At 44.2% G+C, this 18217-nt stretch overlaps 1 protein-coding gene and 1 long non-coding RNA gene across 3 annotated transcripts; one reads left to right on the forward strand and one right to left on the reverse strand.

Moving 5' to 3' along the window:
* Nucleotides 1-1246: 1246 nt before the first annotated feature.
* On the reverse strand, nucleotides 1247-4086 carry LOC124676543. 2 transcript variants are annotated; one of them, XR_006993690.1, is made up of 3 exons: nucleotides 3712-4086; nucleotides 2520-2619; nucleotides 1247-1520 (listed from the first exon to the last, which is right to left on the reverse strand). It is a non-coding gene; the product is annotated as an uncharacterized LOC124676543 (long non-coding RNA). The 2 variants fall into 2 exon arrangements; XR_006993689.1 differs by lacking the exon at nucleotides 2520-2619.
* A 5712-nt stretch (nucleotides 4087-9798) lies between these two features.
* On the forward strand, nucleotides 9799-14135 carry LOC124675541 (primary amine oxidase-like). The gene is made up of 4 exons (XM_047211623.1): nucleotides 9799-10660; nucleotides 12369-12753; nucleotides 12839-12952; nucleotides 13073-14135. Exons 1-4 carry the CDS (start codon nucleotides 9807-9809, stop codon nucleotides 13850-13852), a joined length of 2133 nt encoding a protein of 710 aa, XP_047067579.1. The 5' UTR covers nucleotides 9799-9806; the 3' UTR covers nucleotides 13853-14135.
* The last annotated feature ends 4082 nt before the right edge of the window (nucleotides 14136-18217 follow it).

Consider the following 18217-nt stretch of genomic DNA (forward strand, 5'->3'; position numbering starts at 1 on the left):
TATGGGTTCCCTCTAAACAAGCGTCATAGGGGTTATGCCGAGGCTGCCTCCATTGAAATGTGAAATGACGTGAAATGAGGTGAATGTTCGGCCCAAGCCCTGTGCAGTTCCCAGGCTGACGGTTTGTCTTCACTGGGAGGCCAAGCTCATGGGGAGAGGTGCCTGTACTAGGGTATTTAGGTGAAAGGTTATGGTTGGTAGTCCGCACACAGAGTGTGATAAATCAGGGTCAGTTAACCCTGATGGATTATTGCAAATGTTGTGGCAAAAGTGTGTGACCTCTGCAGAGTGTAAAACTATTCGAATAGCCGTGTCCGCGGTTATGGACGGTTGGAAAGGCCATACTGTTACGTCATCAGACCATTTTCAACATGTGACACATAACTAGTGACTTGTGACTTGAACTTGAAAGGTGAATTTGAATTGATCACAACAGAGTTGTGGGAATGACACTAATGTTCCCACTTGAGTAAGTTAGGCAAATGAAGAGTCTTTTATTACTAAAGTGCTTATGACATAAAACTGGCTTTATGCAAATGAACCTAGAGCTTAGCACCCCCTTACCATAGTTGATAGTACTTACATGAGTATTAGTTTGCGAGTACTTTAAAGTACTCATGGCTTTGTCCCTGGCTATTCAAATGGCCAGATTATGAAGAAGAGAACCAGTACAATGAAGATGGACAGCAGGACGTCTACGATAACTAGGACTACTCCTGACGTCAAAAGTTACCTGTGGAGCAGATGGACCTAGACCGCTACTTCGCTTCCGCTATGTGTTTTGTAATTGATTAATAGATCAACTATTATTGTAAGACTTGGATCATGTGATCCTTTGTAAGACGATTATGATATGTAATGAATGATGTGTTGTGATATCAATCTATTATGTCTTGCAAAAACAATATTCCTGGGATTGCGATGAATGGCATAATAGGCATCTGGACTTAAAAATCCAGGTGTTGACAGCGTCGTGGGAGGCTGAAAGCTAAGGAGAGTGGGGGAATCGAGTATTCCTGCATCAATAGGCGGTGGCAGGAATGGTGCATGGGTAGAAGAGGATAAGTTCTATTTCAGTATGCTCCTCTTTCTCTCCCCATCATAAGTAAAGAAAAGTTACATGCGTTATCTATTCCTGAACTAAACCAGATACCTGTACTGCCACCGGTTCCATTTTTGTTTTCATCATCATGACACTCTTTGATCCCTATGCTGATGTACATGTACTGAAACTAAAATAGCAAGATTAGAACTGAACAGGGAGAAACTGTATGTTTTACTAAATTAGCTGGTTACAATAGGAACTACAAAAGGCAGGTAAAGCAAACGAAAAAAATAGCAACTTGATTACAGCCTCCTTAGGCAACGGAAAACACATTAAAGTAACTGCCACACTGCCATCTCCAAATACTTGGGTTTAGATGTTTTTTCTTTTGATCAGCTCTAATAGCAACTTAAAACACTGAATACAACAACTATCTTCTGCATATACATATAGTTGTCTGAACACCATCTTGGTCCTGCAGTTCATGTCAACAACTAAGTTAAACACTAAGCAGTAATTAAATTTCAACTACTATACACCAACACTAATAAAATCTCTTGTGCATCAAATAGTTTCTGAAAAGTTAACATAGCTTGAGCTAAATAGGCCGCACTCCATCTAAAATAGTCCTGGAATGTATAGATATGGAGAATAGTGGACATTTTCAACTGTTGTCCGAGGAAAGCTGTGTTCAATCTATGAGATAAGATAGCAACATCTTAACTCGCCGCAAAGTTGGTATAACATGAGCAACAACACACCACTCAGTACAATTGTAGCCTTGTAGGTAGCCATCGTACTACCAAGGTCTGAAGAACTATCATTTGTTATTGTTCCATGTGTTTTGACCAAAGCAAATAAGCTAAGGATGTACTCAATAATTGGCGCTAAATTTAGGCTGCATGGCAGTTGAGTGTCCCCACACCCAATCGAGCCATATTCGGATAACCACTATATAACTCCACTTCACCACTGAAAATCCATCCTTGGCAAACACAATGTCATTCAACAATTTAACTCTAACCCAAACATGCATATTTTTCTTGGCAAACACACATACACGTCGTAGGTCTGCAAAATAGGTGTCAGTCTTAGGATGCAACACCACTGCCAAGACTTTTTTTTGGATAGCTTCTAAATCAAACATCTTGGTGAAATGTAACACTCAGCAGAGATACCATAAAATGGAACAACGAATCTGAAGTATATTCTAGGCTCCAATGCAAATAAAGGTTTAAGATAACATAGCCAATAGATGTCTTTGGTTGGTATAAACGGAGAGAGAATTTAGTGACTGGTTGACCTTATTTGTCAGTATTTGCATTACATTCTAAGAGCAGCTTACAATATAAAATCTGGCAGCTGTAGACGGTGAAATCTTTTTCAAGAGCTCACCAGGTGTTGAGGTAACGAATGTATGACCAATTAATGAATGCACAAAGCATTGGTAGTAACGCATCTAGCATTGGAATACCTATATATAGCTCTTTATGGAGTCACTGATTTGTTATTTAGGCAACTGCTACCAGAAGAGACATACCATCACTGTGAAGGGCTAAGGCGGTGAAGATGACCTGCAATGATTTACATAAATAAAGCTTAATCCAAGCATCGTAATAGGATAGTTTATCAACCAACTGATTTCAGAAAATCCTATCAGTAGTACTCTAGTTGACAACAAACAATAAGCAGTAATGCCAGAACAATTTTTGACTAAAACCTGACGAAGCAAGATAGAAAATTTCATCTAAATCAATTGGGAGGTGAAGGCAAAGGCAAAGGCTCAGTAGGAGTATTATAGAAGATAATAGAAATGGAATAGTTGGTGTCTGAACGTGTTGCTTTGCTTGCTGATATATGGAAATTTAAAACAGAGACAGGTGGCAATGAAGAGGGCAAAGTAACTAACCAACCAATTCAGTATAAATGGAAAAGATATTAGGAATATTTTTTAGCATGTACTTACAAATTTTGTTCCTAGAATAAATCTGCAGTATTAGGTGGAGCCATGCAATTCAGTGGAAAAGGATTGCAAGAGTAAAATAACACACACACAGGCACACACACATGCATTTTATTCTCTGTGCAACACATAGAGGGCACTGAAACATCTTGTGGTTATTTTTTGTTTAGGTAATCATATTATTAGATGGGAGAACAGACCGTCGGTCTGGTGGCTAGGCGTGCGGGAGCGCACCCTGCCCACCCGGGTTCGAACCTTGGGTTCGACGGGTGCTCAGGAGTTTTCTTCTATAAAAATGCCAACGGGTGCTAGTGCCTGGGTTGGTTGCGTTTTTTTTTTCATATTATTAGATGGGTAATTAAAGGCTTAAAGCATCCGGTAGAATTTTCACTCTGATTAAAAGGTCAGTAATTCTATCAGGTAAAACAACTAAGGAGGTGGTTAGTGAAATATGAACAAACAATTCACTGTCCTCTAATTCTGTATTAAGTGCCATTAGAAGTTACACCAAAAGTGTACGATTTTTGCATACACAAGATATCGACCAACACGTAGAATTTCACAAATCAAGAAGTATGTACAAAATATGGTGGTCGGCAAATGGAAAGACTATCAACTAAAAACAGTTTGGTGCATCTTGTTGATCAGTAAAATGGTTTTTTATATAGCAATAATCTTCCCATACAATTCAGAAATTAATTACCAATCCTTGCTTTCGTGTTTCCACCAAACCAGTAGATGAAGCTACAATTGAACTGGTAACAGTGAGGACCTTTGCTACTTTGTTCTGCTAGATAAGTGGGAGCACAAACACATCAAGTACTGAAGAATCAAAATCATAGGAGCATGGCAGAGCCATCGTGACCAAACAAAGGAACCACAAATTTGTTTGAATAAAATGTACCGACTAAAACAGGAAGAAGAGCGGTAACTACGTCCAAAAATATGGAAACAAAACCGAATCTAATACTATATTCTATGACGTAAAAGGAGGATAGAAATTCAGATTATACTGAACTTGTTCTAATTTTCTGTTGGCTCCATGAAATTTTCACGGCTGTTTGAGAATCCGTTATCAATTTATATACTAAGTCTGCATCATGATGCCTTGTAAAAGATCATCTTCTTTTGGGCATCAAGAGACCTGTAAAAATGCATTTACTTGCTCGCTCATGACATAGGAGCATCTATTTATAAACTTGATCTGCATATGAATTTATCTGGACATTCTGATATCATTAATTCTCCATTACCAATCATAGCCAAACAAAAAGGTCTATAATAATAACCATACCTGTATAGCAAGTGTTATTTAGTTCAAGAGTATTTATGTACCATTTACATGGAGGTGTGATAGCAAACATAAAGCCAAATTTTGAAAGTATCTAACTTAGTAACATATATGTACAACAAAAAAAACAAGAAAGTACGCAATCATCGGAAAACTAAAAGGAGACCAAAACTGAAGCATCCGTACATTTCATATTCTGTAATAACAAACCCAAAAAACTTACCGAAAGGAACATGATATGCTGCTAAGAAGCAGCAAACAACGGACAGAATTCGACACGCTGTGTTCATCCCCTTTCTTCAAAAAAATCTACATTGCCTTGTATAAAAAAGAAGGTGTTATGCAAATAAAAAAAATCACTGAACCAATTACAATCTATTGGTTGCAAGAAACTAACTTAGAGAAAATGCTTCTTATGCAATATTGTAATCACACAACCTCTTTCTGATCAAGAGTCAACATGCTCCACATAACTGAAGCTAAACCTTGGCTGAAAAGTTCAAAAAATCTATCCAGTAAATAACATACCAGATTACCGGTAGAAGAAAGATGGCTTGCTACCGTAGTGCAGCCTAGTAGTAAGGTTGTGACCGTTGTGGTGCCGTGGGTGAATCTGCACCGATTTCAATACAGGCATGAGCTCATGGCATGATAAAACATTACACGAGTCAAAAGTTGAAGTACTACGACATGTTTCTAACTGATGAGACACTCACACTTCGAGTCAATGCTGCCGTGCGAGCCCCTGCACCTTGTCATCGTTGCACAATCCCTTCTTCATCCTGAATAAAAACACACCCAAATTTGACAAAGTTATTAGCCAATTCTCCAATTTCATATCGCAGTTGACCAGATTTGTTAGTAAAACAGTGACTAACTTTCTTCAGAACATGATCATGGACAGCCTGGCCTCTTGCAAAGGTCTGAAGAATGCTCCTGCGGGCTGCAAGTGAAAGAAATGAACAATGCTACCATATATACGTTTACTGAAGAAGATTGAATATTCTAAAGTAAACCATGTGAAGTGAGACGCGTGTAGATGACAGATGGGAGCGATAGTTTACGAACTGTTAATTGACCTGGAGGATGCAGAGAGATTTTACTATTTGCCACGTATTACTTTAGACTTCTATAATTTGGCACACATTACTTAGCCTTTGATAATTTTCCACACATTAGATTTGATTCATTTCTAATTTTCCCTCTTTCCCTCTTTACAGCTCTATTATTTTCTTTAACACCAATACATAGAGGAATATAGTACTTGTACCGTTTGGCAAAAAACCTGGCTGGGCAGAACCTGATCTTTCGATTGATCAACCAAAGAATCCCCAAATCGCGCGTTCCTTTCCCTGCAGCGGACGAGAACAGAGAGCTCAGGCGGGAGCGCCGCCGCCCGCCTGCCACCACGAACGGCGGAGGAGGGGCAGAGCTACCGCCCTCCGGCGACACCGAGGCCAAAGACGAAAGCCCTCCTCGAGGCTGCGGCTGCATCGTCAGAGGTCAGTGCCTCCTGCTGGACATGGTGCCGCTGGAGAGATCCTCCGAGCCTGTCCGACAATTTAGGTGCCGCGGTCATCGCCAGTGTCGAGTCCAGAGCTATGGCACGTTGAAGCATAGCTGCATCCTGCACGCCAACCCACCCAAGTCGGCGCCTGACCGACAATTTAGGTGCATGACGACTTATCTCTACTAAAAATGGAGTAGATAAAAGTTAGCGTGTTCCAACAATACCTAGTAGTATCAGGAGCAGCTGTATCTGCACGCCACCCCATCCAAGTCGGCGCTCTGCGGGAACAACCACATCCAGCGGAGGCGTTCGGCGATCTGGATCCACTTCTCCCGCACCAGATGCTCCCTATACTCCAGCATAGCCACCGGGTTCGCAGCATCGCGGTCGGCGGCGGATGCAGCATCGTGGTCGCCCACGACCCTGGAGGATGCGCATCGAGGCGGCGGCCATGGAACCCACGGAGACGCCGCAGTGTCCACAGACCACCCGTGGAGGATCACACTCCCTCCTACCCACGGCCTCCATGCCCTTCCCGACTCCGTTCATGAGACCGCCGGCGATGAGGAATCGCCGTCTTCAGTGAATCGGGCGGTGCCGGCGAGAACATGGGGCATGTGTCTGGTAATCGGGCCGTGCCGGCGAGGAACAATCGGGATCTAGAGGGAGATGACGAGGACGATCAGGCTCGGGCGTTGACTACGCGTGCGGGGAAGGAGGCATAGGGGAGGTGTATGCTAGTGATTTGTTGGGCTTGGCCCATTCGTGGGAGAACGAGGCGCGAGCGCGACGCAGTGCGGACCGGGAGTACGATCAAAGTTTTGACGTCTTGGCAGAATAAGAAACATGTTCCTCCTTTTTAAGTAGTGTAGATATGTTAGAGTGCTGAAAGTTTCTATTGGTGCAAGACAACCTGTAGTAGTTCGGATGTCCAATCCTTGTAGAGTAGACAATCAATATATTAAGATGTCTGATAGGCAGCCTGGAGTTAAATGGTTCGATATGCGATAGGCGTAAGTAATTAACCTGGTAGACCCACTTTAATCAAAGATGTAGCTGTTCCAATTTGTGACGGTAAGTATATTAAGATGTCACACATGCGGCCCTCGAACCACCAGGGGTGGAAATCGACCACGATCTCCTCACCCCGCGGGAGCGTGCGCCAGCTGCACTGGCCGTCGTCGACGGACGCGACCCAGGCGCGAGGGTGCCCCTCGTCGATGGTGAAGCAGATGGCCTCGAAGCAGAGCCTGCTGGGGTGCGTGCATGAGAGGAGCGCGGAGCCGACGTAGTGCCTAGATTTGCGCCAAATGCGGTCATCTGGCACCATGTCGCGTGGAGGCGGCCGGAGGAGCACGCGGCGGAAGGTGGCCGGGTCGAGGACGAGGAAGCGGGGGAGGATGCCCTTGGGGAGGCCCACACCCGGTTGGAGGAGGAGGCCTTGTTGGGAGTCGTAGAACTGGAAGTCGGAGGCGTCCGGGCGAAGTCGAGGGAGAGGCGCTGGATGGAGACGTCGAGGGGAACGAACACGGCGTCTTCCTGGCTTTGCTCGGTTTCCATGGGGTGGAAGAAGTAGCCGAGGAGAGGAGAAGGGGCGCGGGCGCACTGTCGGGAGGCCAGGTGGCGCCGTCGACACACGCAAGTAGCTATGAATATTAATCGCCAATGCAAGTTCCATGTATTATTTGGTAAGAGATGCAAATACAAAAATCTTTGTAACAAATGATTTATAGTTTCATTTCACACAGATAATACTCCTTGACAGTATTCCAATTCCACTAAACCCCACTACACATATCAAAGGTACATTGCACATCCTTTGCAGTGTTTTGCTACATTGGTTTGCTTACTGTCCATCTTGAATTTTATGTGAGCCCAATTTATTCCAGTTTCATGGTTGGAGGTGTTCGTAGAATGCAATGCTTGCTATTTATAGATAATGCATCAATTAAAATTTATCATCCTGAAGAAAATGTACAGTATGAACAAAATTATGTTTACAACATCTAATGTGCTATATCTGTAAAAACTATATTTAATTTACACTGGTCTATATTAGTAAAGATACATAAGGCCCCTCCATGGTCACACCTTCATAAGGCATGCAAAGAGTATTATTATGACATGCTCATATAAAATTTGAGCAACTCAGTTTACATTGCCTTGTTGTATTGTAGTTGTTTGAGTTTTCTTATAAGGTCAGTTTATCTCCTACAATAGTATCAGATTGGATTCTTTAGGTACACGTGCACACATTTTCCTGATGGTCCCTAAATTTGCAAGTGAGATGATAATTAATTACTCGCTCCGTTCCAAAAAATAAGGCCTACAAATTTAGTCAAAACTCAATGACATCTAAGTTTGACCGTTGTTTCAGACAAAAATATGATCATTTATGATATCAAATCAATATCAATATTTCACAATAAAATATATTGTTAGATGGTATCTATGGAATTTGACACACACAAGGGTTTAATGTACTCGAGACTAGACTTTACTCAAAATTAGGTTCACAAGTTTGTCAATTACCGCAGAAGAATAGAGGTATGCGGATATTCTACTTGAGACAATTTATGCTCTATGATTTCTCGCTAACATGTAGTATTACATGAAACATGTCGTCATCCTTCTCGTTGTTTCTTAAGGTATATTTTCCATTAGTTCGTAATGTTTTGGTTTGAGAACAACATGTAGGATATTCTCATTTCTTATGTTATTGGTAGTGTGTCTTTTCTGTTCAGATCGATATTGAATTTTGACTATCCAAATTATATGAACCCAAATATGTCGTCATTCATATGTTTATGAAAATATAACAAACAAGCTTGATGAACGAGTGATTTTTTTGAAAGGAAATATTTATTTGTGTTGCTTGATGGTGTATCAGGAGAAATTAGGGTCATGCAGATGGAATAATAGAGCAACACTTTTAGAAAAAGGGGAACCAAATTCAAGACGTTTATCTAAGGATAGTTGTCAGCCAGTGATGTGTGTGGGTCGAGTGGCATGTCGAGTTAGAGAAATAGGCAATAATTGCTTGATTGGTATGTAAAAGCAAGATCTTTTCTTGAATGGATTAAGGCTAGAGAGGTATCCACCATGTGTGATTGTGTGGTATGGAGAAGACAATAAAGGGTGTATATTAATGAATCGACTCCAAGTGAAGTCGGAATAATCATGGAGCACAACAAATGTAGGAGAGGTTTCATGAAGAGGATGGAAGGATGAGAAATAATGTGTATCTTAGCCAGACAGGGGTGGAGGACGAGACGTGATGCGAGTTGCGTAAATGAAGAAAAATATGTTAGAATTTGTAATGTAATCAAAAACTGCATGCACATCATGTTTCACATGTGTGATGTATATATTTATCTTGCAAGGCCGAATGCCATCATGTAAGGACTCAAGCATCGTCGCAGCAACCAGCAATGATGTAAATATAATATTGATAGTCAAAAGTAAAAAAAATGTATTGACTTCGTAACCAGAAAGAGAGTTTATAGATAATCTAAAAGAAAAGAAGATATCCACATGGAAGAACAAAAAGAATACTAACAAGACTGATAGTTTCTCCCGTGGCAACGCACGGGCATTTAGCTAGTAAAGATATAAGTACAGAAAAGAGATTCTTGGGAGGGCAAGGGAGTGAGCCCCGTTTGGTGGTTACAAGCATCTGATAGCTTTATTCTTATCTGTTATGCGCTATTTACCATTAACTTCACGAATATGTGCTCCCTTTGTAGCATCTTTTGCCGCATTCGAATTAGGATAAGATTTGTTTGGTGCTTCAAGCATGTAAGCTTTATTCTTCTTTTAGGAAAAAAAGAGCTTTATTTTTATTCTTATGTACTGTGGGCCTCTGGCTGGATCGGACAGCTGTACTGTACTGTACCGTGTGGTGATTTCTCAGTCCTTGAGGAGCTAAGTGCAAACGTGATCCTTCCCATCGCTTTAGGTTGCCTATATAATCTGTCTCATCACTTCATAATTCGACATGAGCTCGCTACGAGGCAGCTGTGTTGGTGTCTGCCGCTCCTCCCTCGCAATGTTTCCTCTCATCTTGCTCGCGCTCTCCATCCTGACTACAGCAGCATCCTCCCATCCACACCCACTCGACCCCCTCTCTCCCGCGGAGCTCACCGCCGTTCGCGCGGCCGTGCTCGCCTCACCGCTCATCAGCGACCGCCCGCTCACCTTCCACTATGTCGGCCTGGACGAACCTGACAAAACGGACGTCCTATCCTACGCCGAGGCACGCTCCTCCTCTTCCCGCGCCGCCCTACCGCGCCACGTGTTCGTCATCACCCGCGCCGGTGGCCAGTCCCACGAGCTCCACGTCGACATCACCAACGCCACAGCGCCCACCGTCCTCTCGCACGCCATCCACCACGGTGCGGGGTTCCCGACGCTCACCCTGGATGAGCAGTTCGAGGCGGCAACGCTACCGCCAAGGCACGCGCCGTTCGTGGAGTCCGTGCGCCGGCGCGGCCTGGACCTGGACGATGTCCTCTGCGCTGTGTTCCCTGTCGGGTGGTTCGGCGATGCCGCCAACACGGATTCGCAGAAGAAGGGGCAGCAGCGGAGAGTGGTAAAGGTCCTGTGCTTCATGGCCGGCGAGACACCCAACTTCTACGCGCGGCCGATCGAGGGCGTGACGCTCGTGGTGGACCTCGACCGGATGGCCATCGTCGACTACAAGGACAGGGTGGTGTACCCGGTGCCAAAGGCCGAGGGGACGGACTACCGAGCAGGCAAGGCCGGGGCGTCGTATACCGGACACGCAACGGTGCCCGACGTGGTGGTACAGCCGGAGGGCAAGGGCTTCCACATTGACGGCCACTTCGTCAGGTACTCTTTGAAACTCGCATTTTTTTGGGATCACCCGGCACAAACTAGAAACTCATTGCAGGCTTTAGTTCGACTGATCAACGGAAAAAAATCCGTTGCTGCTGATTCGAATCTGAAAAGGTCAAAAAGAGTGCTAAAAGCACAATATTAGTACGTGCTTCACAATTTAAGGAATGGAAAAGATCAAGACCAAACATCGGCCACCACCTCAGCCCTTAAGCTCACACCGAAGAAACATTTAAATTTAGACAAACCTCCAACATCTTTTTATGAACAAAGGGACTACAACACTGAGCTGTCACAAGTACAGTAAAGCAAGTACATGGATTTCACAGGATTAAGTAGTTGAATAGAAAGATAGAGCGCAAATGCATTCAACTTTTTAACGTAAAGCAACTGGCACGAACGAACTAAAACTAGATTATGCGGATTAATTTCATTTTGATAGAAATCAACGCTGACCAATATTGAGTTGGAAATAAGAATTTGCATGTCAGCTCACAAATAGGCACTTCCATATGAAAAACAAAAAACCATATGTTGCTCAAAATGATCCAAACAAAAGTTACTTAGATCAAGTACAATAGTATAGCCAGCAGCTGGCTATATTGGTTTATCATGTCATCTATAGTCAAATTATAGCTATCATATACAATAGTGGGCTCTAATAATGTACTACTTTATCAATATATGGCACATCTTTCACTTTCACAAAGTGCCTAGGAGCACGTACTAGAGCTGGCTTTTGCATAAGAGCCACTTTCCTTCTCTCTCCTATTCTCCCTCCTTCAACTAAGCAAAGATATAATATTCTATCTGTTATAGCCAGCTGACTGTACCTTATTGTACTTGCTCTTATAGGAGTTGAAGGCAAGTCTAGCTCACAGCTACGCCCTCGGTGGCTCGGTTCCTTTTTATAAGATGCTTTTGCATGCCAACTAGGCGTGCTAAAACGTCTTATAGAATGGAGCAAAGGTTGTACAAAATATATACAACCCAGCCAATGTTACCGACTTTGCACTAAGACATCGATATGTGCATCACAACTGGCGGCTTTCTAGAGTAGCTAGGCTTCGGTTTTAATGAATAATGCTTATATTTAAAAAATTCAAACTAGGTAAACTTTAACTAAGATATTAGAAAAGTATTTACAATTCAAACTCAACACCATTAGATACATCATGCAATATACATCATACAATTTAAACTCAACACCATTATCTAAACATTTAGCCAAACTTTACTTAGTTTGAAAGCCTTGTTCTTTGGAAAACGGAGGTAGTACTGAAGTAGTCTAAGGCATGTTTCAACGTTTTGAGGCTCTATGAAATATGGGATTTGCTAGTTCTCAGCTAGCTGATGGAGAACTAATTTCATATTTAATCAACTCTTATATTGTTTAATTTTATCGTGATCCGTACAGATGAGTTGCAAGGTGGGTTGTAACTGAGTTTTTTTCAGTTGCAAGTGAAGTTACAACTGAGTTTTTATTCAGTTAAGTGAAGATGCAACTAACAAAAATTCTCCGAATCATTAGATTTGCTTTGTGATTCGTGCTAGTCATCAGTTTCAACATAAGTTACAACTTGCAACTGAGATTTAATAACATCATCTGACTAAGAATAAATTTTAGTTCTCAGTCGACCGATAAATAATTACACCCATGAAATATACCTGACCATTCTAAGTACTTTTGCAAACACCACAGGTGGGCCAACTGGGAGTTCCACGTGGGCTTTGACATGCGCGCCGGCATGGTCATCTCACTGGCCTCAATCCACGACGCCGAGACCGGCGCGCGGCGGAGGGTGCTCTACCGCGGGTTCCTGTCGGAGATCTTCGTGCCGTACATGGACCCGACAGAGGAGTGGTACTACCGCACATTCGTGGACGAAGGTGAGTACGGCCTCGGGCTCTGGGCCTTCCCACTCCAGCCGGGCGTCGACTGCCCGGCCAACGCCGCCTACCTCGATGGCTACTACGCCGGCCAGGACGGCAAGCCCGTCGAGAACAAGAACATGATCTGCGTCTTCGAGCGGTACGCCGGCGACGTCGCGTGGCGCCACACCGAGGCTAGCTTTCCCGACAAACTGGTAACCACATCAACCTTGCCAGCTAGATTGTGCGTTTCTGCTCTACGCGAGCCATGGCCTGATGTGCTTCGATCGGTTGATGCAGATCACAGAGGTCCGTCCTGAGGTGAGCTTGGTGGCGAGGATGGTAGTCTCATGCGGGAACTACGACTATATATTGGACTGGGAGTTCAAGACAAGCGGCTCTATCAAAGTCACGGTATGCATGCATCATTTCATTGATTCGAAGCTTATCAAATCGACCATCAAAGTCGTGGTATGCACAAGATTACCGGCAATACATAATGTTTGTTGTTTGATACGCTGAGTTAATTTGCAGGTATCTCTTACAGGTCTTCTAGAGATGAAGGGGACGGACTACACGCACGCGGATCAGATCAGGCAGGACGCGCACGGCACGCTGCTCGCGGAGAACACCCTCGGCCTCTACCACGACCACTACATCACCTACCACGTCGACCTCGACGTCGACGGCACCAACAACTCTTTCGTCAAGAACGTTATCACCACCAGGCGCAACACTAACAACCCCGGATCCGGGGGTGCCGACACCCCGAGGAGGAGCTACTGGACGGTGAGCCGGGAGGTGGCCGAGACCGAGGCGGATGCGCGGGTGGACGTGAACGCGGTGCCGGCGGACCTGCTGATCGTCAACCCGAACAAGAAAACCAGGATGGGCAACGAGGTCGGGTACCGCGTCGTCCCGGGCGCCCTAACGGCGGCGTCTGTTCTAGACGACGACGACTACCCGCAGATAGTCGCGAGCTACAGCAAGAAGCAGGTGTGGGTGACGCCGTACAGGAGGGACGAGAAGTGGGCGCCCGGGCTGTACGCCGACCAGGGCACCGGCAACGACGGCCTGGCCGCCTGGAGCGGGAGGAACAGAGGGATACGGAACGAGGACATCGTGTTGTGGTACACGGTGGGCCTCCACCACATACCGTGCCAGGAGGATTTCCCGGTGATGCCAACGGTGAGTGGCGGCTTCGAGCTCCGGCCGGCCAACTTTTTCGAGCGTAACTCGTTGCTCAAAACGAGACCCCCGAGGTTTGACCAGCCGCCTTTCCTCAACTGCTCGTGCGGCAGCCATTCTGGATGATGCACGCGTGGGCGGTGCAACCCAGATTGATACCGTACAACAACGTGATTTCCACAAGACTCACGTCACAAAAGTGAGTTGACTTAGAAACATAAGGCATTATGGTGTTGATTTGAGGCCTGCAACACAGTGGAATATATAATCATGTGTCCGGCAACATGGCTAGAAGAGTGGTGCACACACGTGCTCCCTCCATCCACGAATAAGTTTTCATCCATGAATAAGTGTATCTTTCTTTTTTTGAAAGTCAAACATGAAATATATGAGACATTAAATTACTCTATTATTGAATCTACCAATATTAATTTAGTTTCATAAATGTCGGGGCTTTTTTGGGGGAGAAATTAGTCAAAATTAATAAATTTCGACTTAATGCAATCCAAATGTATGCTTATTTTTTTTTCGAAATGGGAGCATAGCCCTAGCCTCTGCATCAATTGATGCACACAGCTTTCTTTATTAAAACAAGTTCAAAGTACGCGATAGTTTAAACGATTACAATCATGGATCAGCCAACGTCGATACATGGATCAACCATAAGAAAATGAGACACATAAAGAAACTATTCATTTGATAATCTGCTAATGTGTCGCCATCCAGTAGCCCGAAAAAAGCAGTCCTGAGCAACCGTCAACAGCCGGTTGCATCCAGAAGCCATGTGCTCCCGCTACTCCTCCGGGAGAGAGTATGTTAGTGGCCTCCTCTATTTTCCTCTCTCTCGCTCTAGTTCGGTGCTTTTATCTCTCTCACACGCATGCAGATGCAGATGAATAAAACAACACGAGTCACCTAGGTGTCTTCGAAGATCCTGCTTCATAATATTCTGTGCCATGTGTGCGTTCATCACACATGTAATAAGAAGACCACTGAATATTCTTAATGAAGGTTGACCATTTTCAACAGAACCTTTTAAAGCATGGAGGCAATAACGCAACTAAGAACTATTTATGTAGAGTTCTGTCGTTTTTGAAGCTAAACAATTGAATTTATGTCAAAATACATGTATATATTTTATGTATAAAATGTAAAATCAAATAGAAACGAGTTTTGCGAATGTATTTACATGCAATGTTGAATTAGATGCTACCGGTAAAGCTGAGTTTACTTGTTGCAGACATAAAACGTATATGATGCTTGCAGAAAGCATACAGTAGGTTGAAACAAATGTGTGCCATCAATTTTGAAAAAATAAAATAAAATGATATAAATAAAAAATTAAAATGGTTCGAGATGTCTATATGCTATGAAATTTAATTGTAATAAAAATAAATAAACATAAATTTCGACAAAATTTTAAAAATGATGTAATTTTTGGTAAAATGGCTTTACTTAAGAAAGATAGATAACAAACATTGACTCAAGTGTGTCAGAACTATTCTCAAGTGAATACCCATCTCAAGTCAAAATATGATTTGGTTTAACTAATCAACTTCCTATAAACACTACCAAGTCTATAGGTCTCCTTTAAAGGGTTTTAATCCTAGGGTCAAAGCATTTGCTCTGATACCAGCTGTGATGACCCAACATACCACTGCATGGTGTAGTACGCAAGTCGTTGACATAATACAAGAAACACCGTTTCACTCGTATTACATCCATCAGAGTGGTATACCATAAACATATGCGAGTCCAAGGTATGTCAATAGAAGGATACACGAACTGTTTATAGAAGATCAACACAGCCTCCTACTTTACATTAATGTAAAACTGCAAATAAAACTCCATAGATTAATAATTACTAACTCTAGATCCAGAGATACTGGCTTGCTAGAGAACTAAGCTAGAACCCTAGCTACTTAGGTACTAGGTTTAGGAAATAAGTCCCCTTCTACTTCTAGACTAGGTTTCCACCATGGAATATATAGCTGCTGACTTCATCCACTTTATTGTCTGACTCATGTCCTTGTATTGGTTAACTCCTCCGTCTTCGAACTTCACGGTAGCTTCTCCTTGGATGGTTCCCAATCTAAGCAGGGGGTTCAAGAGGGAACGGATGAGTACGAGCGTACTCAGCAAGTTCAGTAACAAAAATAGGTGTATCATGCTCTAGCTTGGTCGTTTGCGTCCGGCTGGAGCTTATCGACGACGAGGGACGTGGCTGAAGAGCTCCATCACGCTGTCAATTCCGGAGAGGAAGACGAAGATGATTCGCTTCGTCTCGTTCTTTTCTTATACCGAACCGGTATTCTGGGCTGGGCTGGTACGTGGAGGTGGTGCTGGGCTGCTACTGGGTTGGTTCGAGCTGTTGCGGTACTGGGCTTGGCCTGACAGGTAAGCCCCTCTCTCTTCTCTTTTCTATTTATGTTTTTTTTATTTCTGTTATTGTTGTTTGAATTAAAATTTGAATTCGGCCTTGTTTTGTAGGTTTATTTAATATACTTTGTTAGAGTATTTATATATATTCATTAACATTGTACGTGCTCATATTTTCTATGGATTTAGAAATGTGGTTAGGTTCATTCTATAGTAACTAATCTTGTTTTAGTAAACTTTAGCTTGAAATGCTTAGGGTAGATCCTATGCTCATCATGGTTAATGCACTTGCAAAGATGGTGGTCCAAATTATAAAACACTACTCCATTTGATCAACTAATCAAGGCACTTGGAAAACAAAATAGAATTTAATATTGGTTTAACACCATTCACCTAAATGGTATTTAATCTTAGGGTATATATGGCTTGGGTTTATACTTGTGATCCATGATACTGGCTTGCTAGAGAACTAAGCTAGAACCCTAGCTACTTAGGTACTAGGTTTAGGGAATAAGTTCCCTTCTACTTCTAGACTAGGTTTCCACCATGGAATATATAGCTGCTGACTTCATCCACTTTATTGTCTGACTCATGTCCTTGTATTGGTTAACTCCTCCGTCTTCGAACTTCACGGTAGCTTCTCCTTGGATGGTTCCCAATCTAAGCAGGGGGTTCAAGAGGGAACGGATGAGTACGAGCGTACTCAGCAAGTTCAGTAACAAAAATAGGTGTATCATGCTCTATGTAACGGCCCCGGGTAGGACCCCCTATAGATTTTGTCTGCTCTTTTTCTTTGGTGCATCATCATGGCATATGCATAATATCATTCACGTTTTATCTAACAAAATAACATTATTTAATAAAACCCTACCCCCTCTCTCTATTCTTTATTTTGCAATTAAGTGCTGCAACAAATAATTTTGAATAAATGTTGTTTAGTTTTGGATTAAAAATAAAATTATATTTGAAAACCTAATTTTGAAACTCTCTCTCTCACCTTTCTTCAAAATTCAAAATCAGTTTTAAAACCCAATAGGAAAAGAAAACAGATTTTAAAATAAAAATAAAAACCTACCCTAACCCTACCTAATCTGGGCCCTCTCTCTCCCCTGGCCCTTTTTCTTTTCTCCCTCTCTTCTCCTAGCCCGCAGCCCATCTCCTCTCTCTCCCCTGGCCTTTCTCCTTCCCTCTCCCGCAGCCCAAGTCCAGCCCAGCCGCAGCCCACCTTTTCTCCTCTCTTTCTTGGCCCGTACCGCTTCACCGAAGGAGAAACTCCTCCTCTTTCCTCGTCGTCTTCTAGCACGCAGGGAGCGTGAGGCCGTGGTCCTCCCCTCCTCCCGTCGCTGTCCCAACCACTCCGCACCACCACCTGCTTCCCTCCCCTCTCTTTATCCCCTGCAAACCCTAGCCTCTCCCCTTTACCCTCCTCGCGCCGCCAGCTTCTCCCCTCTCCGTTTTCTTCTCCCACACCGAGCTCCACCTCACAGTAGCCGCCGTGGTGCCGTCGCTCCGGCCGTCCCCTCGCCAAACCGACGCCACCAGGAGATGCGCCGTCCTCTTCTTCGTCCTCCCCTGCAAGGAATCGAGCCCCGATGCTCCCAGTCAACGCCAAGTTCGCCGTTTCTCCTTCATCTCCGGCGGTCGATTTCGTCGATTCCGCCGCCGTGGACCTCCCCTGGCCGTTTTGAGATCACGCCGAGCTTCATGGTACTCACGCGCTTCTCCTCGACCTTGTCCCGCCTCCTATCTCCCCCTCTATCGTTCTCTCTCGTTGATACCGGTCTCCGTCCATCGCAGGTCCTCGCCGCCGCCGCTTTCCGACGACCCTCCCCTGGCGGCGCCGCCCTTTTCCTGACCCGCGCCGACGAGGCGAGCTCGATGCGCTTCCTCCCGCCTCCTGGAACGCCCCGCAACGCCCGCACGCGCGACGCCCTGCACGGTCACCGCCGTTGCCCGCGCCACGCTCGGCATCGAACACCTGCCGGGCGCGTGCTCGCATGGTTGCCACGTCGGCGTGCCAGCGTGGCTAGCGGGCCCACTCGCCAGCCTCACGGGCTAGCCCTGTGCCCGGTGAGAAAACCCCAACCTCCCCAGATCTGTAGTTTTGCATCT

The sequence above is a fragment of the Lolium rigidum genome, chromosome 7, assembly GCF_022539505.1.
Source record: "Lolium rigidum isolate FL_2022 chromosome 7, APGP_CSIRO_Lrig_0.1, whole genome shotgun sequence".
Lineage (NCBI taxonomy): Eukaryota > Viridiplantae > Streptophyta > Magnoliopsida > Poales > Poaceae > Lolium > Lolium rigidum.